The sequence below is a fragment of the Poromitra crassiceps genome, assembly GCF_964638095.1.
Source record: "Poromitra crassiceps genome assembly, chromosome: 20".
Taxonomy (NCBI): domain Eukaryota; kingdom Metazoa; phylum Chordata; class Actinopteri; order Beryciformes; family Melamphaidae; genus Poromitra; species Poromitra crassiceps.
Window position 1 is genome coordinate 14,942,487 of NC_139637.1, and position 27,500 is coordinate 14,969,986.

The 27,500-nt window shown below is 43.8% G+C and overlaps 1 protein-coding gene across 1 annotated transcript in view; it reads left to right on the forward strand.

Moving 5' to 3' along the window:
- Positions 1–194: 194 nt before the first annotated feature.
- The window catches only part of LOC310794814 (carbohydrate sulfotransferase 11-like), a 38,570-nt gene continuing 11,264 nt past the window's right edge, over positions 195–27,500 (forward strand). Inside the window, exon 1 of the mRNA XM_083656868.1 lies at positions 195–355. Within this exon, the coding sequence (XP_083512994.1) occupies positions 262–355 (94 nt within the window). The 5' untranslated portion in view covers positions 195–261. The remainder of the gene's footprint in view (positions 356–27,500) is intronic.

Consider the following 27,500-nt stretch of genomic DNA (forward strand, 5'->3'; position numbering starts at 1 on the left):
AAAGTTGTGTTGGCTTCACGTTACGCTTCCTTCCCCGGCCAGACGAGACACTTTAGCGGGTTAAATCGCGTTGACTAGCCTCTCCTCTCTCCGCCTGTGAAGAAGGACCGCGGGCTTTTTTTCATCCGTAATTGATCGTTTATTCTTCCGTGTAGTCCCCCCACTAGCATCCGCCGGGCGGTCGGTCTCGTATGAGAGCGCTACCGAGGAGGGAGGCAGGGCTCGGGCTCGGGGGCTCCGCCAGCAGAGCGGGGCTTCAGGATGAGGATGCCCAGAGGAGGACGCCTATTCCTGGCGACGTGCCTCGGCTCGCTCCTGCTCTTCGTCTTTTACTTCCAGAGCGTCACCAAGCCAGGTAAGACCACACGCATAGCCTAGGAGGAGGGGAAGACATGTAACGTTAGCCATATTAACACATTTAACATGTAAAAAATAACACGATAGGACTAGGCTATAACGTTATATAAACTCACCATAAGGTTAGAGTGCCACATAGACATCTAATACAGTCCATAATAGGGATATTATATAGCAATGTACTGTTTTTTGTAGTAGCTTGATGGTATAATTTGCACCTCATTACAAAAAAATAAATATACTTTTTTAAAGGGACTCTAGTAGCAAAATTGATGTCGGCAACTAGTACCATCAAAAGTCTGAAAATAGGCAATAGGCTAGTATGGACAATTGTCCAAAGTTTCTAATGTACAAAAAGTCACAAAATGGCCACATGTTGTTCAGTCTCTTTATAATGACTACACATTTTATGTATTTGTATATTCTACTATTTTCTTATTTGATGTGAATAATGACCATGAATAATCCAAAAAGAAAAAACATCCTTGTCATATTATCCAGCCACTACTGGCTTTATACTAAAGACTGGGCGAGTGGTCATGGATTGAGGGTTAGGCTATAAGTCCCTATAGGAATATTATAGTGATTTTTCATTAGGATGAATTATAACCAGAGATGACAGTAGCAGGGTTTTCACACGCAATCCATCACGTAGGTCAACATGCTGTGGCTGATTTGTGTGTGTTCACTGTAAACATAGTGACACTGTATTCCTGGTGCTCTTGTCAATTTTAGGACTGCTGGCACAATCGTTTAAACACCCTCAGATGTGTGTGTGTGTGTGTGTGTGTGTGTGTGTGTGTGTGCGTGTGCGTGTGCGTGCAAGCGCGTGCACGTACGCACACACACACACACACACACACACACACACACACACACACACACACACGTGTAATTATATTGAAATCTGAATGAAATGAAGTATGAATAAGCTCATTCACTGTGAAGAGGGGAATGTTTTGAAAGCCCCCCTCCTAGAGACCCCAACACATTCCTCTGCCTTTTCAACCCAACTCTCTGCTCCTCTCCTCTCCTGTCCTCTCCATTCCTCTCCCTCCTATCAACTCCTCTCCTCTCCTCTCCTCTCCTCTCCTCTCCTCTCCTCTCCTCTCCTCTCCTCTCCTCTCCTCTCCTCTCCTCTCCTCTCCTCTGCTCTCCTCTCCTCTCCTCTCCTCTCCTCTCCTCTCATCTCCTGTCCTCTCCTCTCCCCCCTCTCCTCCTCACCTCTCCTCTCATCTCCTGTCCTCTCCTCTCCCCCCTCTCCTCCTCACCTCTCCTCTCGTCTCCTGTCCTCTCCTCTCCACTCTCCCTCCTCTCCTCTCCTCTCTCTCCTCTCCTCTCCTCACCTCTCCTCTCCTCTCCTTGTCTGAGCCTCTTCTGAACAGAAGTAGACAGATAGGCCCCAGGAGAATGAGAGAGGTCAGAGTTACACAGAGAGAGAGAGAGAGAGAGAGAGAGAGAGAGAGAAAGGCAGAGATGATTGATATATGCTGCTCAGTGTTTATCCTGAAGCAAAACAACACATGGGCATTGAGCAAGACAGAGGAAGAGCATGTGACAGGAGGAGGGGGTGGGGAGGAGAGAGGAGGAGAGGGCAGAAAGGAGGAGAGTGGAGTGGAGAGGAGATGAAGGGAGCAGGACATGAGGAGGGTGTTTTAGAGAGATGGACAGGGCTAACTTTTTTACACAGAGCGCTGGTGCCACAGAGGTTTATAGTTTTGTACCACACAGGCCATACAATTGTATCACGTGTATAAACGTCTGCAACTGTTACCATCTAACTTCTTTCTCTCTCTTTCAAAAAAAACAAAAAAAAACTACTAACCTAAACTAAACTTGTACCACTGTTCCTTCAGAATTTGTAGTTGTCATAGACTGTGCTCCATAGTTGATTGCTCTATTGCTGACAAAAATGTGTTATTGTAAGTCGCTTTGGATAAAAGCGTCTGCCAAATGACGTAATGTAATGTATCTCTAAAACCATCCACAAGTAGTGCAGTGCATGTAGGCCTATGTGACTGGCTAAATGTCGGCCATGTTGCATACAGGGCACACAACAAACCTCAATCACAACTCCTCAGAGTGCCGTCGGGAATGTTCGGCTTGCCGACTCCTCACCTGACATCTCGATCTTATGCTCTTACGATCTTCATCAGAAAGATGAAGTTCATAAGATCGAAATGTCAATAAACTGATTTTTTCAGTGCTGTGCGGACTTTATTTCTTTATATCATGGTCTGGGTGAATACTCGTCTCTGATTGGCCGGCAGGTGTGCATTAAAACCGTATAATGCACACGTAGTCCGGCTCAAGTCTAATCACATGTTGTAAATTCATCCCCTCCCCAACCTGCACAGCTGTTTAATCAAACAGCACAGCTAACGTTATTCAACGTGCGAAGCTTGCCTGCACCACACCGGCTCGTATCCAAGGTTCGTCCTATTTACCGGAACAGCAAACAAAGTTTCCATTGCATGAGAAGCTGACGGGATGCTAACGCTTGTTCCAGGTATTAGTCGGTTGCTATAGGTAAACAGAGTTATGGCCTGTGAAAAACCTCTGATTGCTAAACTTGCACCAAAAATTCACGGATGCTTTTATTTTATATTGTTGGCAAATGACCACGGTATAAGCGGGATAATCAACTGCTAGGTGTGGATTATATGATTTCAATGAGGCGGAGGATGGTTGCCTCCGCGTCGTGCATTACTGTAAAATCATATAACGCAAACGCACACAGTAGCACAACTCCCCCCAGTAGCACAACGCCCCCCCGAAATCATGGGGGCACCAATCAGTAACAACTCTAGCGATCGATCAGGTGCGTCCACCCAACCTTACTCTGTTGATTTTTGAAAATGAAGCACTCTCTCATTGGTGCTACGACCTGTCAGTCATTCATTTTTTGACCCCCCCCCCCCCCCCCATAGGCCCGCTGTCAAAACAGCAGCGGGGGCTGCAAAGTGGCACAGACTCGTTTATGTAGTATGTCTAATATCTGAGTGTGGGGAGAGACCAGGTGTGAGATGAGGGTGTGGAGACAGTGCACAAAATGTTTTGCTAATGTGGCTACGCTTTGGTGAAACATGTCAAAGCACATCAAAATGATTCAGACACCCTGGTGTCATATGAAGTCGTCCAAAATATTGATTCTAAAATGAAATATCTAGCAAATACAGAGCAAAAGGGGAAATAACAGTACAAATACATAAACAGAGTCATATTCATAATTTGAGTTAAATTTGCATTTTTGTTTTGCTGACCTTTGACTGTGTTACATTCGACCAAAATGTCTCACCACCGCACCTGAACTTTCTCCGGGACACACCCCTTGATGCAGCAGTTAAAAGCCACAGCAATAAATCAACTTTTGATAGACCACCAACCAAGCCAGATGTATGCAAGGCCTGTCAGTGGGAGGGCCTTACTCTGTCACCTGACATACAACCCACATGCTGCCTCCAAGCACCAACAGAGAGGGGGTTCTCATTCATGACGCCTCTTCCTGGTCATTAAAACTCAAGTCACTCGTACAGTTTCCTCACATTGCCATTTTTGTGTACTTGCACTTTTCATTTTTGCGTACTTGCACTTTTTTTTAGGTCAGTCATTCTACTTTTGCTTTCCAGTTAAAAGCATGTAGTTTGAGCTCTGCCCTATCATCCGTTTAGAATTGCATAGAAAGGAAAACAGCTAACAGTGAGTGTTACATTTAGTTACTTGTTACTTTTTAAGTAGATTTTTTTTTTTTTTTTTTTTTTAATACTTTCGCTAAAGTCAAATATATCAGCAAGCTATTAGTGTCTAGTTCCTCTACTTGAGAGTGCTCTTCCTACCAGGGATTCCACTAAAGAAAGCAGTATATTACTGCTCCAGGTTTATGTTCCACAAGTTGTGTTATGTTTTGCCTTGCTAGATGTATATGAATGAGACTGACACAGTAGTGCCATTGAAGCCCTCCACCACCGAGGTGTAGGCTACCCCCTCACTGCCTGTCCTGTCCTGCCCTGGGCCTGTCGTGTCCTGGGCCTGTCCTGCCCTGGCTTGTCTTGTCTACGTTACAGCCGCACCATTTAGCCTGTCGGCCACATGAAAGGCACGGTGGAGCCACGGGGGAAGGACTGATTCAGAGGAAGTCAACAAAGCACGGGGCTTCCTCCTTAATTATTACTGTGCATCACGTCAAAGAGGCGCGTTGGAAACCAAAACCAAAGTTCTTACTCACTTCTGTTCCGTTCTGTTCCGTTGTGTCGAGTAAAGGGAAACTCTGCCTCATGTGCACGTACTGCATTTCCCAGAATGCCCTTTGACCTTGTTGCTTTCAGCTGGGGGGGTTGTAGAGTAGGTGGGGTGAGCAATAGGGATAGTCACAGGCACAGTAAGAGCAAGAGAATTAGGGCTGCACACAATTACATCTAATCGCAGTCGCAATTTGGTTTAAGTGCAATATCCAAATCACAGGGAGCCTGCAATTATTTGATAAAGGAAAAAATGTTACAAAATATTATTAATTAATTTCATATCGATACTCCGTCAATACCATTTTCGATGGTATTCCAATGACACATCAAGAGGCATAAAAATAAATGAAGACAGATGTGGACAGACAGACGCACGGGTGTCCACAATCTAGACCCGATAAAACAAATTACAAACTTTGCACCTACACAGGTGTAGACCCCTGCTGTATTCATCAGCCTATCAGGACACCTTTAGCTTTTTTGAAGCTACTGATACCCACCAATGATAATGAGGGGAAAATCAGTGTTATGTTTGATTTTTCATTTATTTTAGAGAAAACACTGCTGGTATCGTTTCTGTTGCAAATGAGTATTGTATTTGTTTTTTTTGTTTTTAGTATGGATACTTCTCAATACCCGAGGCTGTTGCAAATGAGTATTGTATCCGTTTAATCTTTTTTGTATCAATACCTTTGGCGACCTTATTAGGGTTAGACACCAAAGCCTGAAGTTTACCATTGGTGCCTTAAACTTCAGGAGCAAGGATTACCGCACACGATATAATGCTCCTCCTATGTCTAGCCAGGTACAGTATTAGGGATGGGCATTTTAAGCAATTTAAATAGTTGAGTACTCTCCTTCTGTTATGAACGAGTGCTCGAGTACTCGCGCGCGGGGGCGGGGGGGGGGGGGGGGGGGAGGGGTCTGTGTCATTACTATGGTAATGACGGAGCAGGGGTAATCTGCTGTGTGTGGGGCTGTTCACACATAACGTTTGCATTTTTGCATGGAGAAAGCGCTACCTGGAGCATGTGAGGAGCGGGACTGACTGACTGATATTAGGTGAGGCGACGCTAAGCTAACGTAAAGCCTACCTCAGACAGCATCTCCGATGGTTGGATGGATGGCATTTGCGCTTCGGAGCGGACAATGTTGTGAAACAACCCAAGCGAAGGCTCAATTCCAATACATGTCCATTGTCCAGTATCATCCATTTTACTTTATGATCACTGTTACACTAACGTAAATCCACGGATTACAAGGTCCGGTGTTCTGCCAAAAAGTGAAAACTGACCAGTGTGATTAACGTTACAGCTGCAGCTGAACATCACCATGAAGCGATTGTCTCCCAAAAAGTGATTATTTCTCCACATTTCTTGTGACTAACGTTATGGGAAACGACAGTGTAGTCAGTAAACTAGTGCAAAGTTGTGAATGAGTTTTATCGGGCGTGCGCTATGAAGAAGCATGCGTCTCGAATATCTCTAGCCACCATTTTCGGGATGAGCTGGAAAACTTTCAAAATTCAAAATAATGTTACTTAAACAAGAGTAAATAGCTTATTGATGCACGTTGGAGGACAAAAGGTATTTCAACGAATGAAGCAGCAAACCTTGTATCAAAATACTCGTTGTGATGTTATATGGCGTGAAACTGAGGCTGTAACGCATTAATCAAAATAAGGTTACGTTACAATAAGCATTTTAGTTTGAAAGCAACAAAGTGGATGACGTACTTGTACATTCTGGCTGACTTGACGCCCGTGCAGTTCATGCTGCCAGATCCACATGACGATGCGTGCGTAGATAGACCACTTTTAAAGGGGTGGGGAGTGGGGCGAGTACCCGAACAGCAGAAACGTTACTCGACTACTGACGTTATGAACGAGTGCTCGAGTACCCGAGTACTCGTGCCCATCCCTATACAGTATGTAGCCATGCCAGGTACGTACCTGATGAAGCCTCCTGCGTGAGGTGCAGCCCCCTGTCCTGCGTGAGGTGCAGCCTCCTGTCCTGCGTGAGGTGCAGCCTCCTGTCCTGTGTGAGGTGCAGCCTCCTGTCCTGCGTGAGGTGCAGCCTCCTGTCCTGCGTGAGGTGCAGCCTCCTGTCCTGCGTGAGGTGCAGCCTCCTGTCCTGCGTGAGGTGCAGCCTCCTGTCCTGCGTGAGGTGCAGTCTCCTGTCCTGCGTGAGGTGCAGCCTCCTGTCCTGCGTGAGGTGAAACATGGTTTGTCTGTTGTTTGTTGTGGAAAAAAGGGAGGAGCGTTATAATATTATGTGTGTGCAGTAATAGCCGAGTTTATTAGATCCATGTTGCACAGTGTGGCCGGCCCTGCAATAAACTTATAATAAGATTGCTAAAATCTCACAGTCTGTAGGCGACATAAAGCAGAACAATGCCTTGGAAAATGGGTGGGTGATAATAATAACCTCTGCTTGGACAGATGAATGCTGTAAAATCCATACAGTTTGAAGAATGTCCTGTAATAGCATGGACATACGCCTTGTGAAGATTTATTTTAATTTTAATTACATTTTTTAATCCACAGCAGCTGTGCATCACAGAATCAGTCACTTCAATATTTCACTGTGCAAAACTACTTTCGGTCAACTTTCGGTCAGTCATAGTTTTCAGTAAAAGGGATACACATATGGAATTCCCTACCAACAGAAATAAAAATGCAAACTAGCTTGAATGAAAAGGTGAAACACTGGCTGAAGCAAAATCAAACCTGCGACTAGGGTTGTCCCGATCCGATCACGTGATCGGAAATCGGGGCCGATCACGTGACTGCAGACTCGATCCGGACTCGGACATTATGACCCGATCATATGTCCGAGTCATTATTTTTATCAGATTTTTTATATATGGGCTATTGGTGATTCAAAATAAATTAGAATAAAATTAGTATTACTACCACCGTTTACAGAGTCAGACCTTGTCTGTGTCAAACGACACTCAGCCAGACAGCCTCACAAAAACACCGCACCGCATGCGCAGAGAGCACGCCAGTTTGTTTTGAAGCTGAGCCGCGCTGCCGCTATCATGTCTGCTGTGTGGAAATATTTCAAAGTGAACGACGAGAACGACAGTGAAAAGGCGAAAAAGATCACAGAAAAGATAGCCGAGATGATAGCAATGAGTGACCAGCCACTCTCTCTGGTAGACGACCCGGGTTTTATCATGCTTATGGAGTACATGGAACCACGATACGACATGCCCTCTCGACACTATATCACTGAAAAGGCTCTGCCAGCGCTCCAGAAAAAGATAAGCGACAAGCTGCTTGTCCTATTGAAAGACGTGCCTGATGTCGCGTTTACCACAGATATTTGGAGTTCGTCTGTGTTTTCATGGCCCTTCTAAGCCTCACTGCGCAATGGATCAACTCCAGTTTTGTTTTAAGCCGTGCGACTTTGCATGCACAGGAATTTGGTGGATCCCACACAGCAGAGCGCATCCAGCAGGCGATGGAGAGGATGCTGAACAACTGGGGAATAGACAAGAACCGAGTCCATATCATTTTGCGCGATAACGCTGCAAATATGAAGAAAGCCATGCTGGATATGGGAGTACAGAGTGTGGGCTGTGTAGCGCACACATTACAACTTGTCGTGCACGAGGGCCTGCTTTCCCAGCGCAGCGTCACAGACACACTGGCACTGATATTGCACTAAGTTCTAATGTTGCACTAGTTCTAATGTGAAGAATATTTTTTCTATTCTGACTTGAAAATCTTTAAGCTACCTCATAAGTGCTCAGTTTACAATACACTGCACTGCTTGAATATTGGCTCATTTGTTTTATTTGATATTTTTATTTTTTTATTTTTTATTTTAATGCCTGACTGGCATTTTAAGTTAAGCTGCTGTTTGTTTTAACACTAGACTATTGAGTCTGTGATGTTGCATTAAGTTCTAATGTTGCACTAGTTCTAATGTGAAGAATAATTTTTCTGTTCTGACTTGAGAATGTTCAAGCTACCTCATAACTAGTGCTCAGTTTACAATACACTGCACTACTTGCATGCACAGTTGTGCATGATAAGTGTTACATGTTAAAATATAATAAAAATAAGGGACATCCTGGATAATTTTCTTCGCTCTTCATTTTTTAAATGTATTATAAAAGTATCGGATCGGGACTCGGTATCGGCAGATACTCAAAATCAAAGGACTCGGACTCGGACTTGGGGGCAAAAAAACCTGATCGGGACATCCCTACCTGCGACCATTGATCACTGATGTAGTAGCATAATTCTACTGTACATTTTGTATGATGTAGTAGCATAATTCCACTGTAAATTTTGTATGATCGTGTCACAAATTTTATGTTTGCACTAGGGCTGTCACTTTTCATTCGAAATTCGAATGCAACTTCGAATGTGGGGGGAGGGGTTCGTTTTCGAAATGTAATTTGAATGTTCGAATTTTTATTTTATTTTTTATTATAATTTTTTTTTTTTTTTTTTTTTTTTTTTTTTTTATTAACCAAAATTAACCAACTGCTGCTTGCTGGTAATGTTAATCCCATGTCAGAAAAAGTCTCCAGATTTGTCGCGTTAGTCTCTTCTGAGAAAGATTGTCTCCAGGGTCTGAAAAGTTGTCTCGAGTTGGATGCAGCCAAGTTTGTGAGGCAGTGTTGTGACTGTGAGCGTCCAAGCTAACACGTCGGGCTGATGCCCGGTGGCCTGCAGTGGGTTGCACCAGCTGTGCGTAAGTTGAAACGTAAGCTAGTTTGAACGTAAAGTCTCACTAAGTCCGAGTTTACGCACTACTAAAAATATTTGGGTTGCACCAAGTGAAATAGTTACAACGTAGGCATAAGTTAGAACTTAAAATTTACACCTACGTCTTACTAGGTGTAAAGTCCTCCGTAAAATAGCAGTCGGCACGGATTGCAACTTGGCACCGTGGCGCATCGTTGTTTTGCATCCGCAACGCGCTCTCCGTGATAAATTACACCCTTTGATATTTATGACTCACGCTTTTGTTTCCCACAAGCTGCAGCACTGCATACAAATTAAAATAACCGCAACAATTTAGTGAGGCAGGATGGTGGTATAGCCTACAATACTGATGAAGAGCTCACAGATAAACGTTAACAGTAATATGAACCTAAACGAACGTTACTCAATAACGTTCTCATTTGATTAGTGTTGATGAAATATGAAAGCACTAATTTGCGGTGGGCAACATGTCCTGTTTTCACTCCACTTAAACAACCGTAAATAAACACCGTTTCCACCGTGCTTTTCACTGATTGGTCACAGATACTGTACACGTCATTGTCTGCGACACTATTTTGGTTAGTATGGACTTTAGGGTCTACTAGTTAAGATGTACCTTACGTCTCCGTGGTGCAACCAAACAAAGACACAACTTTAGTGTCAAACTAACTAGTTTGAACGTAGCAGTTAGTGTGGACTTTACACCCTAACTTAAGACAGAACTTACGTTCAGCTGGTGCAACAGGCTGCTGGACTGAAAAAAAAAAAAAAAAAAATTTTTTTTTTTTTTTTTAATTTTTTTAATTTTTTAATTAACCAAAAAACTTCGAATATATTCGAACGAATTTCGGGCAATTAAAGTTCGTTCGAATTTTATTTTGGGGAAAAAGTGACAGCCCTAGTTTGCACTTTGTTTAGATTATGTCTTTTATTAGAAAAGCGTACCCAGGGACAGGGATTTTGCAAATTAGCCTTGGCTAGATATCCTATATGCATCGCATATGTTTCATGTTAGTGTAACTTGTTACAATGTTTAGAAGGACAAAAAACCAGCACTCAAAATAAATCCTTTTGGGTTGTTTTAATACCTTCAAGCAGCAACAGCAGTGACAATGAACGTTTCGGCGTAAGCCTTCCTCAGCATTGTCAGCATTGACAATGCTGAGGAAGGCTTACGCCGAAACGTTCATTGTCACTGCTGTTGCTGCTTGAAGGTATTAAAACAACCCAAAAGGATTTTTCATTTTTTGTCCTTCTATATATTGTTTGCGCCTTGCACTGAAACTTTTTGAAACTTTTGAGAGTGCTCACCAGTCGTGACTTGCAGTCACTGACTCTTTGGACAATTGTTACAATGTTGTCTTGCATTGTCCCTGACAAATAAACAAAGTTAAATATAATACTTGATGTTTGCTAGTAGATTCATGATATGAACATCATTAGCAGCCACATCATCCAGACAGTTAGCAGTATAGCTTACTGCAGGGGTGCCCACACTTTTTCAGCTTGGGAGCTACTTTTAAAATGACCAAGTCAAAGTGATCTACCAAACATATTTATTTATATATATATACACTGAGTATACAGTGGAAAACAGTGGAACAGTGGAAAAACAGTGGAAACGGTGGAAAAACAGTGGAAAAACAGTGGAAACAGTGGAAAAACAGTGGAAAAACAGTGGAAACAGTGGAAAAACAGTAAAAAAAAATATTTTTTTTTTTCTTCCTCAATGCCATGCGATCGACCACACTACCTTCGATCGACGTATTGGGCACCCCTGGCTTACTGTCTATACTGAGCATCTATAGGGGTGATATATAGTCTACCTCTGTACTGTAGATATCAATCTTCTGCCTTTAAGCCAACATCCAAAAAGAACATTCAGTAAAACTCAAGAAGCATCTTGTGAAGTCACTTTATTGTAAATCACTTTTTCCCCAAAAGAGGAATATCTCATTTTGAAACTAAATTCACATGTTCTCAGTCTGTTTATTAAAAACACACACGCACACCAATACACACACGCACACCAATACACACACGCATGCGCACACGCACACGCACACGCACAGCACACGCACACACACACACACACACTCACACACACACACACACACACACACACACACACACACACACACACACACACACACACACACACACACACACACACGCACCAGCCTTGCACAGCCACCTCTCCTGTTTTTAAGCCTACTGTATGACACAGGACAGGAAGCTGAGTGCATATTATTGTTCTGATCCCATTGTCCCACTTCCTGTAACAATACACTGGGTTTGTCCCACTTCCTGTAGCAATACACTGGGTTTGTCCCACTTCCTGTAGCAATACACTGGGTTTGTCCCACTTCCTGTAGCAATACACTGGGTTTGTCCCACTTCCTGTAACAATACACTGGGTTTGTCCCACTTCCTGTAACAATACACTCGGTTTGTCCCACTTCCTGTAACAATACACTGGGTTTGTCCCACTTCCTGTAACAATACACTGGGGTTGTCCCACTTCCTGTAGCAATACACTGGGTTTGTCCCACTTCCTGTAACAATACACTGGGTTTGTCCCACTTCCTGTAGCAATACACTGGGTTTGTCCCACTTCCTGTAGCAATACACTGGGTTTGTCCCACTTCCTGTAGCAATACACTGGGTTTGTCCCACTTCCTGTAACAATACACTGGGTTTGTCCCACTTCCTGTAACAATACACTGGGTTTGTCCCACTTCCTGTAACAATACACTGGGTTTGTCCCACTTCCTGTAACAATACACTGGGTTTGTCCCACTTCCTGTAGCAATACACTGGGTTTGTCCCACTTCCTGTAGCAATACACTGGGTTTGTCCCACTTCCTGTAGCAATACACTGGGTTTGTCCCACTTCCTGTAGCAATACACTGGGTTTGTCCCACTTCCTGTAGCAATACACTGGGTTTGTCCCACTTCCTGTAGCAATACACTGGGTTTGTCCCACTTCCTGTAGCAATACACTGGGTTTGGCACTCAGGAAAGAAACACAAGTCCTTCCCAACGTGCTGATATAAGCTCAATAATCAAGTCAAGTGAGCTTTACTGCCCTAATAGTCGAGTCAGGTCCGCTTTGAGCTACGATGCCAAATAAGCCCTTTTCCCACATGCGCTTTGTACCGCAAAATGACCGGTACGTGGTCTAATGCCTGCATGTGAGAAAGGCGCCGTGCCGGTATAAGCGCGACCCCGTCGTCCCCGACATTTCACCACTTTCGACCAAGTCAGAAGAGCGGTATGGTCTTAAGGGGACGCAAGTGGAAACGGTTCAGGTCATTTTCCGCGACAGCGGTCCTTCAATCATGGGCGAGGAGTAGCCTACACACGTTGCTTAATGTTCCAGCGGGCATAATCTAATCATTCGCGCACCTTAAAGCAAACTGGCGAAATTATCTTGTGATAGCCTAATAAGAGCAGTATGTCAGCTTGCTGATTTCCGAAGGCATTTTCCGCTATCAGTGGGCTGTGACTTCGTGGACCAGGTTGCAATGCACACAGTAGACAGTCCAACACCAAATACACAGCTGATTGTTCGATATTCCCCTGGTGTTGCGTACCACCAAAGGACTATTGCCAGTCGCAAACGCGCTTCCAGTGGTTTTCGCCACCGGGTGATCTTGCGTGCGGGTCGGACCAGACTCAGCACGTAATACCGGGACATGCGAAAATGACGCAATTCCATTCCACGTCGTCAAAATTGTTCAGAGCATCTTCCCAAAATAAATTCCCTCCTGGTCTCTCTCGCTTCCAGACGGCTCTAGTCTCACGCAGCAGCGCAGAGGTACATAATCATCAGTCATGATCTGTCCCCGGTTTAGTCTATCTTCATATTCTGCGCGACACTCTCATGGGCGAGGTGTACACATGTTGCTTAATGTTCCAGCGGGCATAATCTAATCATTAGCGCACATTAAAGCAAACTGGCGAAATGATCTTGTGATAATAAGAGCAGTAGCCTATGTCAGCTTCATGTGTGTGCTGTGCTGATTTTCCCCTCTCCTCTCTGCTCGCTCTCTGGCCACAGTCCGTCCTCCTCCTTCAGTCACAGTCCGACAGGGACTAAGCAACGTTGCCGACAGCCAAGGCAAGCCCGGACACATCAAATGAAGCCAGTCTGTAAAAAGTGCTTCAACGCTACGCAGGTGAACGGATAAACAAGCAAACTTATTTCACCATTCGGAGTTTTGCCGACACGTCACTCCCCACCCGCTCTGCAGTGCCGCCCCCCCTCCCCCCCCCCATACAGGCAATTTCGCTGATAGATTCCCACATGCCAGAGGAGAGGTGTGAAGGGAAATGTCCGATATTGACTTACAGGTAATTTTCCGGTACGCATGTGGGAAAACGGCTATAGATTTCTATCAGCTGGTTTGAAGTGAATATATAGCAGGTGGGAATTACATGGAGGCCATGGCCTCCGTTGCCCCTCCCTCTCTGGCCGTGATGCCCTGAGATCTCTAAGGTCACCTTGGCAGTGCCCTGCTAGCAGCCTGCTACTGTCAGTTGCTTTAAAAGCATCAGTGGTCTCAGTTTAATGTAGCTGCTCTATGCAAAGGATGTGTCATTGGCTCATTTTAACACACATTTCAGACAAATCGCTCTTCATGATGTCAATAGAGCAATGGCTAAAGAAATTGCGACGCCGAAGGCCAAATGGCCTTGCCCCTAAAATGACAAAATTGCCACCCTGATAATGTAGATAGGCTTCCTCAAGGTGGAGCACAGCTTGCTCAAGGAAAGAGACATTACTATTACATTATTAATGCATTTCCATCATTCGCTACGTTATTGACAAAACTAGGACGACCGCACCGCGGATATATGCCTCCGCCAACAAGTGAGCAGTCGACATCCATGTCTGTCTGTCCAGACTTTGACGTTTGAGCCAAATGTGAAGAAATTCCGTCAAGGTGTTACTGAGCTATCGCGTAAACGAGCTTGAAAATGGCGTTTGTGAGCTCACAGTGACCTTGACCTTTGACCACCAAAATGTAATCAGTTCATCCTCGAGTCCAAGCGGACGTTTGAAATGTGACGAAATTCCGTTAAGGCCGTTCCTGAGATATCGCGTTAACGAACATCGGGCGGACGGACGGACAACCCGAAACCATAATGCCTCCAGCTCGGCGGACGCGTAATTATTTTTTTGCCTTAGGCCAGTGTAAGTGTAGTGTGACAGAGTTATTGAGGAAAATTAGCTGTTTCCATCCAGCCTCTCTAATTTGATACATGATAATTTGGATAAAAATACTGTGATGAAAAGCCAGCCTGTCTCCCTCTCGCCTCCTCCTTCATGTGGCTGCATCCACACGTCTTGACTGCTGCAGTGCGGTGGTGCAGCGTCTGTGTGGTGTGTGTGTGTGTCTGTGTGTGTGTGTTTGTGTGTGTGTGTGTGTGTGTGTGTGTGTGTCTGTCTGTGTGTGTGTGGTGTGTGTATGTCTGTGTGTGTGTGTGTGTGTCTGTGGTGTGTGGTGTGTGTATGTCTGTGTGTCTGTGTGTCTGTGTGTGTGTGTGTGTGTGTGTGTGTGTGTGTGTGTGTGTGTGTGTATGTCTGTGTGTCTGTGTGTGTGTGTGTGTGTGTGTGTGTGTGTGTGTATGTCTGTGTGTCTGTGTGTGTGTGTGTGTGTGTGTGTGTGTGTGTGTGTGTGTGTGTGTGTGTGTGTGTGTGTGTGTGTGTGTGTGTGTGTGTGTGTGTGTGTTACCGTGTCCAGTATGCTCGCTCAACACGTGGGTGGGTGGTGTGGACTTGTCAGCTTTGACAGTTAGGTCAAATCCTCAGTCTTGTGATGATGTGACAAGTCTTCACCCTCTGCCTTAAAACACAGCAAACCTGCCCAGCACCCCAAAACTAGGACTGATCAGTGCACCGCACCTCATTTTGGAAATTGCGATAACACCACAAGGGTAAAACGGGAGAATTTCAGAACTGACATAGCTCTTCTTTTGGCCGTGTTAATTGCATCGGGAAAAAAGTGAATAATTGTGGGAGAGACATGTAACCTTGTGGGAGGCAGCTGCCTGACAGGCCTCAATTAGGGAGTAAAACATCCAAGACTCATTCTCATTTGGTTTGCATTTTGGAGGCTGTGAGTAGAGAGATGCACCGATACCACTTTTTTCAGAGCAAGTGCAAGTAGAAATACTTACCGGTACATTACATTGCTGATACCGAGGATAGTATCGTGCATAGTAGCATAGTATCGTGATATTTGGTGGGCAATATATCGTATCGTATCGAATGCCAAGTATCGTGATATTTTATTATACAAAATGTCAAGTGCATCATGCAACATTTATGACAGCTTTTTATGACAGTGTTGGTCAGTCTGTCTGCTTGACAATCCCATTTTGCTGCAATAAAAATGATTGAAGTGAGATGAACAGACTGGAAACTTTATCTGATTAGATCAAACACATGTTGACAAAGTTTTTACCTTTGGGGACGTCATTTGCAGTTGAAAAAAGGTAGTAAATCACAATATATCGCAATACTCAATATATTGCAATACTAGCATATCGCAATATTGAAATGCTCTCGGATCGTGACTTAAGTATCGCGATAATATCGTATCGTGGGGCATCAGTGATTCCCACCCCTAAACAACATAGTGCATACTAGGGTTCTTTCTTCACTGGCCTCACGAGTCACGATTCGAATCGATTACGATTCAGAGGGCTACGATTCGATTCGATTACGATTATCGATGCATCTCGATGCATCTTCAATCGATGCATCACTTTTTTCTCCCAATACATGATTTATTTTTTCTCGCTTTACTTTTTCTCACTGTGTGGCTACTTTTAAAATAAAAGTGCATTTGGAATTGCATTGTATTATGATCCAAATAAACAACTGCATGTACTTCCATTATATTTTATTTGATTATTAACTCATTCTCTGCCAGGGTCATTTCGGTCTGTGTGCTCCCAGTGCCAGGATTTTGAGCATATTTCCTGATCTTCCAGGACCCACAGAATATTCTGTGCTAGGAATAAAATTACACAACATATCTCACAATAAAGCAGAGACTCTCTTCTTACCCCTTGTAAAAAACTGAAACTCGACCATGTTTCCTTGTTTAGTTACAAGCAGTGGAAGTTAGCTTGCTTTCACTGAAAATGCCCTCCTTTGTAACAGAAATAGGAGAAAAATAGGTTTTTAGTGAACGACACCGTTTCAAGCAGAACTCTCTTTTGAGCCTTTTATTTTTTGCCTCAGTGACACATCAGACATATACAGTATTTGTTTTCCCCAAAAAATAAAAATAAAAATAAAAAAAAGTTTTTACTGACTTTTACTTCCTGTAACTTATTTACCAGATAGTCCAAGACTGGACGGACCAAATTAACCCTTATGCTCGCTCGCTCTCTCTCTCTCTCTCTCTCTCTCTCTCTCTCTCTCTCTCTCTCTCTCTCTCTCTCTCTCTCTCTCGCTCTCTCTCTCGCTCTCTCTCTCTCTCTCTCTCTCGCTCTCTCTCGCTCTCTCTCTCGCTCTCTCTCGCTCTCTCTCTCTCTCTCTCTCTCTCTCTCTCTCTCTCTCTCTCTCTCGTCTCACACACACGCACACAGGAATCACAGGCAGCTGCTCAATGGCCGCAAATGCTGCTCAATGCACAAATGGCCGCTCATGATCGTCACTCACTAACGGACTCTGTTTACTGCTAAATGGGTGACTATACTATAAATACTAAACGTGATTTAGCGCTTCCGTTCATCAGTTTGACTTGAAACAATGTCACAGGCTGGGAAAGGGTCTGATCTAATGTAAACAAGCAAAACATTAAAGTACGTCCGAGTACGTCCTTGGCACAGAACGCCATTGTAAAAAGTACGTCCGAGTACGTCTTTGGCAGAGAATGAGTTAATTATTATTATAATTTTTTTATAATCGATTTTTGACATTTGTGAATCGATGCAGAATCGTACACGTCCGCATGGCGATGCATCTTATAATCGATTATTTTTGACACCCCTAGTGCATACATCAGTGTGCGGTTTCCTGTTGCTGTCACTTTTCACAACTTGACCAGTTGGTTTGCCGGCGTGCAGCTGTACATGACTTCATCATGTTCATGACATCATCACAGCTGGTGGGGAGAGGCTCCTCCCCCTCCTTCCCAGCAATGGGGGGGAAAAGCCAATGCTCACAGACCCACAGAGCAAACTGTCCCCACCCAGGCACAGTCAGGAAGAACCCATTCCAAAAAAGCAGGTTTAGTATCAGCGGTCATTTTTGGATTTGAGTGCTCTGCCTGTCCATACTGATCAAATATGAGCCGGGTAAAAAAGGACGGCTACAAATGGATGATACTGGCTTTTGAAATGCATTACTTCTTTATGCACACACATGTGCACACACACACACACACACACACACACACACACACACACACACACACACACACACACACACACACACACACACACACACACACACGCTCACTGCACCACATGCTACACCTGCTGGCTGTTTGTTCTGCCATGCTCTCAGCATGTGAGTGTGTGTCAAAAGCCTGCTTGTTGTTATTCCAAACACGCTGAATCATGTGAATTGTTAAGCCAGTTGCCTTCTGGCTTGAATTCCCCCGTCTCACATACAAGCTAACATTATACAGTGTGGAGAAATCCACAGGCCATCTTCAGAAGACTCCGGCTTATTGATATCATACTGGGAACATCTCCCACCACAACAGCTAACATTATACAGCTGACATTTAGGGCCTATTTGAAACAAAGGAAACAATAAAAGCGTAGCTGCATTTATAGGCCGAGCCAGGCGCTGGAGGCTCGTTTCTGGAGAAGTAAAACACAACAGGAAAAACTGTCAGCATGTCGAGGTTTGAACAAGATGTTTATGGTGAACGCAGGAACGCAGGAACATGGCTGCCATAGTGCCCTCGGGCTAAAAGCTCCTGATCTGACTTGTGTCACGGTTGTGACTAGGGGTGTCAAAAATAATCGATTATAAGATGCATCGCGATGCGGACGTGCACGATTCTCATCGATTCACAAATGTCAAAAATCGATTATTTAAAAAAAAAAAAATATATATATATATATATATATATATATATATATATATATATATATATATATATATATATAATCAAATAAAATATAATGGAAGTACATGCAGTTGTTTATTTTAATTATGGATCATAATACAATGCAATTCCAAATACACTTTTATTTTAAAAGTAGCCACAGTGAGAAAAAAGAAAGTGAGAAAAAATAAATCATGTATTGCAGAAAAAAGTGATGCATCGATTTAAGATGCATCGAGATGCATCGAGATGCATCGATAATCGTACTCGAATCGAATCGTAGCCCTCTGAATCGTAATCGAATCGAATCGTGAGGCCAGTGAAGATTCACAGTCCTAGTTGTGTGACGTGTGCCTTCCTTCAGTGTCTGGCTTTTGTATTTGTTTGTGTGTTGTGGTTCTATCTATGCTCATCATGAACATAATTATTATTCTCTGTTTGGCCCAGTCTCATTTCTAATCACCTCCTCATGTGTGTATGAGTCTTGTTGGTTCCTTGTTCCTGTCATCATGTGTGCCTGTTACATGTCAAGAGCTCCTCTTTGGTTTTAATATACATTCAATATCCTGGCCTGGGGTTGTCACCATACTGGGAGGGGGGAGGAGGGGAGCGCATAAAAATGAAACGAAAACAGATGGGCGCACGCCCGATAAAACTCATTAAAAACTTTACACTTACACAGCAGATTAGCCCTAGCCTGGTAAACCGCCCGTCACGTGAACTCACATTTCATTTGGTTCTCCGTGACGGTCTGGACCCGCACAGGCAGTTAAGATGATTGGTCGAGCCATGCCGGCTCGACGAATCAGCGGCGGCCGTAGGCGGGCTCTGGCTCGTCTGGGCAAGTAGTGGGTACATGGTCTTTGTAGTTCTTTTCACTCGCCAACATGGCTGCCGCCGCGGAAGTGACAGGCAGTCTGAATGAAATTGAATGTAACGTTCCCAATTCTATGTATTAAATTCTAAAAAACGACCCTCAACATTTGGGAAGGCTAAGCCACACAACTAGTTCGTTATAATCTAACTAAATGCTTCGAAGGTGACTTTACGACCGTGAGGACTCAATCAATGAATACCACGGAGATCATCCACAGGCAGGCACCTTCGGCGATCTGATTGGTTGAAGTTAACACCCACCAGCGGTGATAGACAGATGGGTCATCCAATCACCTGCCAAGTAGCTTGGAAAAAGTGCCCGCCTCCATCAGCGGGTCTGGTGACTTCATTCCCAGATCGACTGGTTTAGTGAAACCTATGTGGAGCTATACCGTCCATCTGGCAGCGTCAGGTTAGATTAGCCCTGCTGTAGTCATCAGCCTATCACAACACAGCAGATTAGCCCTGCTCTAGTCATCAGCCTATCAGAACACTTTTCGATTGTTGAAGCAACAGATACCCACCAATCAATCACAGGGAGGGAAAAATCTGAATGTTTGATTTTTCATTGAGAGAAAGCACTGCTGCTGGTATGGATATTGTTGCAAATGAGTATTGTATCCAGTTCAAATTTTTAAAACCAAGACTTATCGACACCTGTTAAATGAGTATTGTATTTGTTTCACATTTTTTTAAATCAATACTTATCGATACTTTTTGACAACCTTAAAAATACCCAGTCTCGGGGGTTTGATCACCACACCTCCACTGTGACAACTTGTTGTAAGCCGGCAGCATCTGCTTTGTAGAACTTGTGTTGTGTCAGTGATGAAGGAAATTCCCATTGTGGAAGTACATGTACTACCACTTGAGTGATAGGCAACGAATTTCGACTTTTTCAGGAAGCTAAGCTAACGTGGCTAACGTAGCCTGGGTCTGTGAACGTCAATAGGGTGCCAAAGTCACCCCCTCTCCCTGTCCATGGGATTTCATCCGCCATTCATTTTTCCATAGACCTGGCATAAAATGCTTATACAAATTGTTTTACTTGGTCAAACCAAGCGATTCAACTATACTTAGAATCAGGGGAGACCATATCACATTTGTGACTCTCACTTTTTTTTTTTTAATAACGGTGGGTGAATTTCGACGAAGTCGACTTGGGCCCAGTGAATTTCAAATCGTGTTTTTGCTAGAAATGCCCATCCCCCTTCTACTACTACTAGTACTGCTTTTACTGCTACTAAAAGGTTAGTATTTCCAGTGCAATGGTCCGAACGTCCAGTGCCCTCCATGCAGTCGTATTGAAAATGGCTTGTGATGTGATTGAACAAGCATTCTGCACTGGGGGCCCCCCCGTGTCCTTTTCACCTCCCTTCATCTTGGCCCCTAACGTGTGCGCTGTTTGTACAGTTGTGTATATAATGCCCCCGGGGCTGTTAGGGCCTCACAAATTGAGGGGCTGCCTCCTCCTTGCAGTGTCTCATACCACACAGCCTTTTAGTTGAAGAGAATGAGAGGGGCCCCGCATATACATTTCAGCTCAGACTAGACTCTGACATCTGTTTTTTTGAAGTAAGACTTTCACTTATTTTTTTATTTTTTTTGCATCAGTCCTGGGGGTTCAAAGGCTCAGGATTGCATGCTTCTCATGTTCTCTAGAACATGAGGTTTGAGAGAGGTGTATGCTACAAAGGGAAAGTCCAACTTTAGGAATTTCTGAGATTCCCAAGGAATATCATCATGGAATTGTACAAATGGGTCACTTTAACGGAATGTGCCAGGTTGTGTTTTACAACTTGGTTTACCCATTCATTCCTTTAGGTGATGGTTTACAGCTGTTTCTCTCTACAGCAAGCCCCCTTACCCCTTTAGAACTTTCCTGAGCCGCAAAACCGTGACAAAGCAGGAAGGATTTGTATGGATAAATAGTTATAGAAGGTCATGGAACAGTAATTGAATTTGACATCAGGTCTATCTCTATAGAGGAAATGCAGATATTTAGAGATGCACCGATCCACATTTTTTTCAGTTCCGATCCGATTCCGATACCTGAATTTGGAGATCTGCCGATACCGATACTGACTTTGATATCAGAGCTCTTGGCAACTCTCCCAAGGAGCTGCAGCCTCCATAGTAACTAGCTGGCTCCTACTGTGACATCAGTTATCATCATGGTAATCAATGATCTCATAGCATTAGTTACCTGGCTCATAATATTCCACAATATCCAATTAAACAATTAATAAAGGTTATTAGATATTTACAAAACAATTGATCCACTCAAATATATTAACATTTCAACAAATAAGCGACAATTAAACACTCCTGCCACTTAACCACATTAAGGTCAAGTGGGAAACCCCCCAAATATGTATGAGAATAAAATATCTCCAAAACTAAGGTCATGTTATTGAGTTAGCTAACCGCTAACGTTACTACCTCACTTCTAGTACTACTTACTAGCACTGTTTCATGTTATGTTAGGGTGGGTTTATGGTCCAGTGCAGCTATGATTGGCTCTGGATCGGAATGTGGATCAGCGACGTCAGTCCGATATCCGATATGTGAATTACGTCATATCGGCACCCGATACCGATATCCCATCGCTACAGATATTGTTACTACTACTTAGTAGTAACTAACTAGAGTTGTCACCACAGTTGATCAGTTGCTGAGGAGCCACTGATAATGCAATAAACTGCTGGATTATGTAATAACTTGAATGAAATGCTCCTCTGACGTTCTACTGACTGGTGATTATTACATCATATCAGGTGGGGTAACATCATTCTAACTGATACTAAGAATACAACAAATGTAATAACTCAAACTTGTGATATGATATGATATTTTCATTTATATTGCGCCCCTCAGCCAACTTTTACATTGGTCCGCGGCGCAGCCCGGGCGAAAGAATAAAATAAAATAAATGAATAGACAGGACAATGGAGACAGGGAACCAGGCAGACGGACAGACAGAGAACATAAGTACACCTCAGACACACAACATAACAGCAAAGTAACTGTGAAATCATTGTGAAATAATTAGTCAATATTATGCCAATCAAAAGCATGTTCCAACACTTATAAAACTATGATGCAATAATGTGATGTCATTACATGCAGGGATGTATTTACAGGAACAGGTTTTAATCACTCATTTAAAGGGAAATGTTTATGACCTTTGGACAAGTTATAACTTATTACATTAACTATGCAAGTGCACATTTGGGAAGGTGTTATTCTATTTAATTTTTTGTTTTGTTTTGTTTTGTTCTGTTATTCCTGCCCAGCTGGAATAACAGTGATCCTTTAGTCATCACCCAGTGTCGTACATTTAGTCCCCAGCACCTGGCTGCAGCCCTCAGTCACATGTGCCTCAGCATGTCGCCGGTGTGACAGACACCCCCAAAACATGAGCTCACCCTCTCTGTTTGCACTGGTGCCAGACAACAGTCACGTGACATCTCTTGCCCCTAGGAAGTGACTTTCCCTTTCATTTTCTCCATAGAGACAATCCGCATGTCTGGGAACGCCCATACAGGCTCTAGGAACGCCCACAATAGACGCTGGGTTAGCCTGGGGGCGGGGTCAGGGTGGGGTAAATGAATTCCCCCGTTCTATCCATTCAGCAAAGTTAGAATTTAGCTGATAGCCCAGCCCAGGCAGACACGATCGGGGATTTAACCACCGCAGTAAACGCACATCTGAGCAGACGTCTTGTGTTCTGCTCTAGCACCCCCAAACATGTGGTTTAGAGCCGCAGCACCGTCTTTTGGTGAGTCAGCCCATTGAGATATATGGGCGGTTTTACCCCACTCGCGCGCCAGCCGTTTAACATTTTGTGGGCGTTCCCAGACATGCGGACTGTCTCTATAGACATTTTGAAAAATTCTTATATAACGAGTTTTAAGGCTGCAACAAGCCAACCCGTGACCTACTGAATCGTGAGTGACCATCAAACATTTCACTTAGAGCAAAAACAAAAAATAAAGACGGGGGGGTTGGAATCGAAAATTAGTTTTTTTATTTTTGCTCCAACTGAAATGTTTTATGTTAGGTGTCTCGGTTCCTGCCTTAAAACTCGTTATATAAGGGTTTTCTTTCGAAATGTCTATGGAGAAAATGAATGGGAAACTCACACCCGGGGCAAAAGATGTCACGTGGCGGTTCAGCTATCTTCATCCTCCCTGGCAGTTGTGTCCACGAAACCTTCATAGTACGTCAGAATCCATGGCGGTTCACTTTCAGTTCACCGGGGGAACTTCCATGACGTGGCCCTCTCTCATAAAGACCGGCCTTGATTTCAAGCACTGTCAACTTCTGCTGCTGACAGTTCCTCTCTGCTCCTCATCAGGATGAGATGGAGAAGGAGAAGTTCCTCTCTGCTGCTCATCAGGCTAAGATGACAAAAGAGATTTGCTTCATAGGAAATTAAGCTCATTAAAGCTCATGAAAGAGGATGTGCAGCCTGGGGAGATCTGCCCTGATGGGAAAAAAAGATAAAATTCCAACCAAAGCAAATGACATATTATTGGACCCACACCACACACATAGTCAAAACGCATTTGATCATATTGCACGTCGCCCGCCCACCTCTCTCTGTCCCTGTCTCGGTTGACTCACTGATTAGTCAGAAGATAGCGAGCGCTGTGTGTTTATGAGGAAACACGTATATAAACAGGCTGAAGGGGACCTTGTGTTTATGAGGAAACAGACGTATATAAACAGGCTGAAGGGGACCTTGTTTGTATCTTACCGTAACGTTAGGCCCTCTTTCACATCGCCCGAGAGACTGATTAGACTGGACCGACAGATAGTAGGGGTGGGAATCACTGACGCCCCACGATACGATATTATCACGATACTTAAGTCACGATCCGATAGTATGGCGATATGCTAGTATTGCGATATATTGAGTATTGCGATATTGCGATATATTGTGATTTATTACCTTTTTTCAATTTGCAAATGATGTCATACAGGTAAAAACTTTGTCAACATCTGTTTGATCTCATCAGATAAAGTTTGTTCATCTCACTTCAATCATATTTATTGCAGCAAAATGGGATTGTCAAGCAGACAGACTGACCAACACTGTCATAAAAAGCTGTCATAAATGTTGCTGCACTTGACATTTTGTATAAGAAAGGTAAAGGTAAAGGTAAAGTCCCACTGATTGTCACACAATGTGAAATTTGTTCTCCGCATTTGACCCATCCCCTGGGGGAGCGGTGGTGAGCGGCAGCGTGCGCCGCGCTCGGGAATCACATGGTGATTTAACCCCCCAATTCCAACCCTTTGATGCTGAGTGCCAAGCAGGGAGGCAAATGGGTCCCATTTTTATAGTCTTTGGTATGACTCGGCCGGGGATCGAACTCACAACCTCCCAGTCTCAGGGCTGACACTCAGACCACAAGGCCACTAAGCTGGTAATAAAATATCACGATACTTGGCATTCGATACGATACGATATATTGCCCACAAAATATCACGATACTATGCTGTATCGATCCCCCCCCCCCACCCCCCTAACAGATAGGCGTTCAACATGCTCCTGTTTGGCTGTGTATGATTGTAGGGGCCTCTTCTTCCCTAACCGTCTGCAGTGTGTCACTTCCTGGTGGCTGGGTCTGTGAGGAAGTGGTCTGTTCTATGCTGTAGTAAACATGAGAGTGATGCGATCATGTGACCAAGAGATAGGAGAGCATCACTGGAGGAAGGCGGTTCACACACACTGGCTTTATGAAATCGTCACACTTGAACATGCTCTCTCCGTGTAATAGACAAAATATGAGCAAGCGAATCCAGGTAAAACCTTTTGACGCATTATTCATTTCACCTATTTAATTAATTTCATAAAGGCGAGATGTCAAGGAGAGGACGTTAAAGGAGAATTCCGTTTTTTTTTTACACCCGGATCTTATTTCTAGCTTAAAATATGATGTTTTACTCACCCAGAGAACTTTGGTTTCATTCTGATCGCCATAGAAGATATTCAGGTCTGAGTATAGTCAGAAGAACTGGCCAAAACGGGGCATACGTAGTACACACTGTAAATAACGTATGACCCTGGATGAGGAAACCGAGGCAGAGCCCGAAGGAGACTAGACGGATTCACGTTCATTTATGAACGAGATATTATGAGGATATGAACCACTACGTTGCAGAAAATACGTTATTTACAGTGTGCACTACGTGTGCCCCGTTTTGGCCCGTTTTGGCCAGTTCGGACTCTACTCTGATGTCAATATCTTCTGTGGCGATCAGAATGAAACCAAAGTTCTCTGGGTGAGTAAAACATCATATTTTAAGCTGGAAATAAGGTCCGGAGTGTAATTATTAACCAGGAGATTAAGGCTGGACAATATCAATATCAATCTAGAGCTTTCTAGCACACATCAGCTGACTGCAAACAGGCAACATGCGTTGCAAACTGCAGTAAAAACCATGATTGAGACGCATATTCCGAATGCGCTGTATACATGATCAAAGAATACTGGAATAACCCACATGCTAAATGCTAAATTCAGAAAAAGGCCAAATTCGGGCAAATGCAACTGGAATATGCTGTTTACATGACCCCTATCAAATTCGAAATATTGTCATTTTCCGAATAATAGTGGAATGTTGTGTGCGTGTAAACGTCACTGTTTCAGGACGTCAGTGTGGAAAACACTCCACCGTGTAACGTTAAATACTTAGAGGCAGACAATAAGCCATTAATGAGAGCAGCACCTCCACCGCTATCTCTTAACCCACTTTCCAACTTCCTCAGGAAGCTCCCTGGGTAGCACAGAGGTGATCAACAGAGCTGTTGATTGAAAGTGTACAGTACACACCTCATCATCACAGACATGATCAACAGAGCTGTTGATTGAGAGTGTACAGTACACACCTCATCACCACAGACATGATCAACAGAGCTGTTGACTGAGAGTGTACAGTACACACCTCATCATCACAGACATGATCAACAGAGCTGTTGATTGAGAGTGTACAGTACACACCTCATCATCACAGACATGATCAACAGAGCTGTTGATTGAGAGTGTACAGTACACACCTCATCATCACAGACATGATCAACAGAGCTGTTGATTGAGAGTGTACAGTACACACCTCATCACAGACATGATCAACAGAGCTGTTGATTGAGAGTGTACAGTACACACCTCATCACAGACATGATCAACAGAGCTGTTGACTGAGAGTGTACAGTACACACCTCATCACAGACATGATCAACAGAGCTGTTGGCTGAGAGTGTACAGTATCATCACAGACATGATCAACAGAGCTGTTGACTGAGAGTGTACAGTACACACCTCATCATCACAGACATGATCAACAGAGCTGTTGATTGAGAGTGTACAGTACACACCTCATCATCACAGACATGATCAACAGAGCTGTTGATTGAGAGTGTACAGTACACACCTCATCATCACAGACATGATCAACAGAGCTGTTGACTGAGAGTGTACAGTACACACCTCATCATCACAGACATGATCAACAGAGCTGTTGATTGAGAGCGTACAGTACACACCTCATCACAGACATGATCAACAGAGCTGTTGACTGAGAGCGTACAGTACACACCTCATCATCACAGACATGATCAACAGAGCTGTTGACTGAGAGTGTACAGTACACACCTCATCATCACAGACATGATCAACAGAGCTGTTGATTGAGAGTGTACAGTACACACCTCATCAGACATGATCAACAGAGCTGTTGACTGAGAGTGTACAGTACACACCTCATCACAGACATGATCAACAGAGCTGTTGATTGAGAGTGTACAGTACACACCTCATCATCACAGACATGATCAACAGAGCTGTTGATTGAGAGTGTACAGTACACACCTCATCACAGACATGATCAACAGAGCTGTTGATTGAGAGTGTACAGTACACACCTCATCACAGACATGATCAACAGAGCTGTTGATTGAGAGTGTACAGTACACACCTCAGGATGGATCCAAACATCATACAGTTGTAGTCCCGGACATCGTCATATTCCTAGTGGGAATATCCAGCGTCTATATACGCATACGGCACAATACGTCTTTTTCCTGTATTCCAGGGATCTCTCTCGTTTCGGCTTGAGTTCCTCTGAGTTTTGGATACCGCAATGTGTGCACAACTAACCCTGTGACGTCCACTCTAAAAGGTTCTATAGAATAAAATAACATTTAGC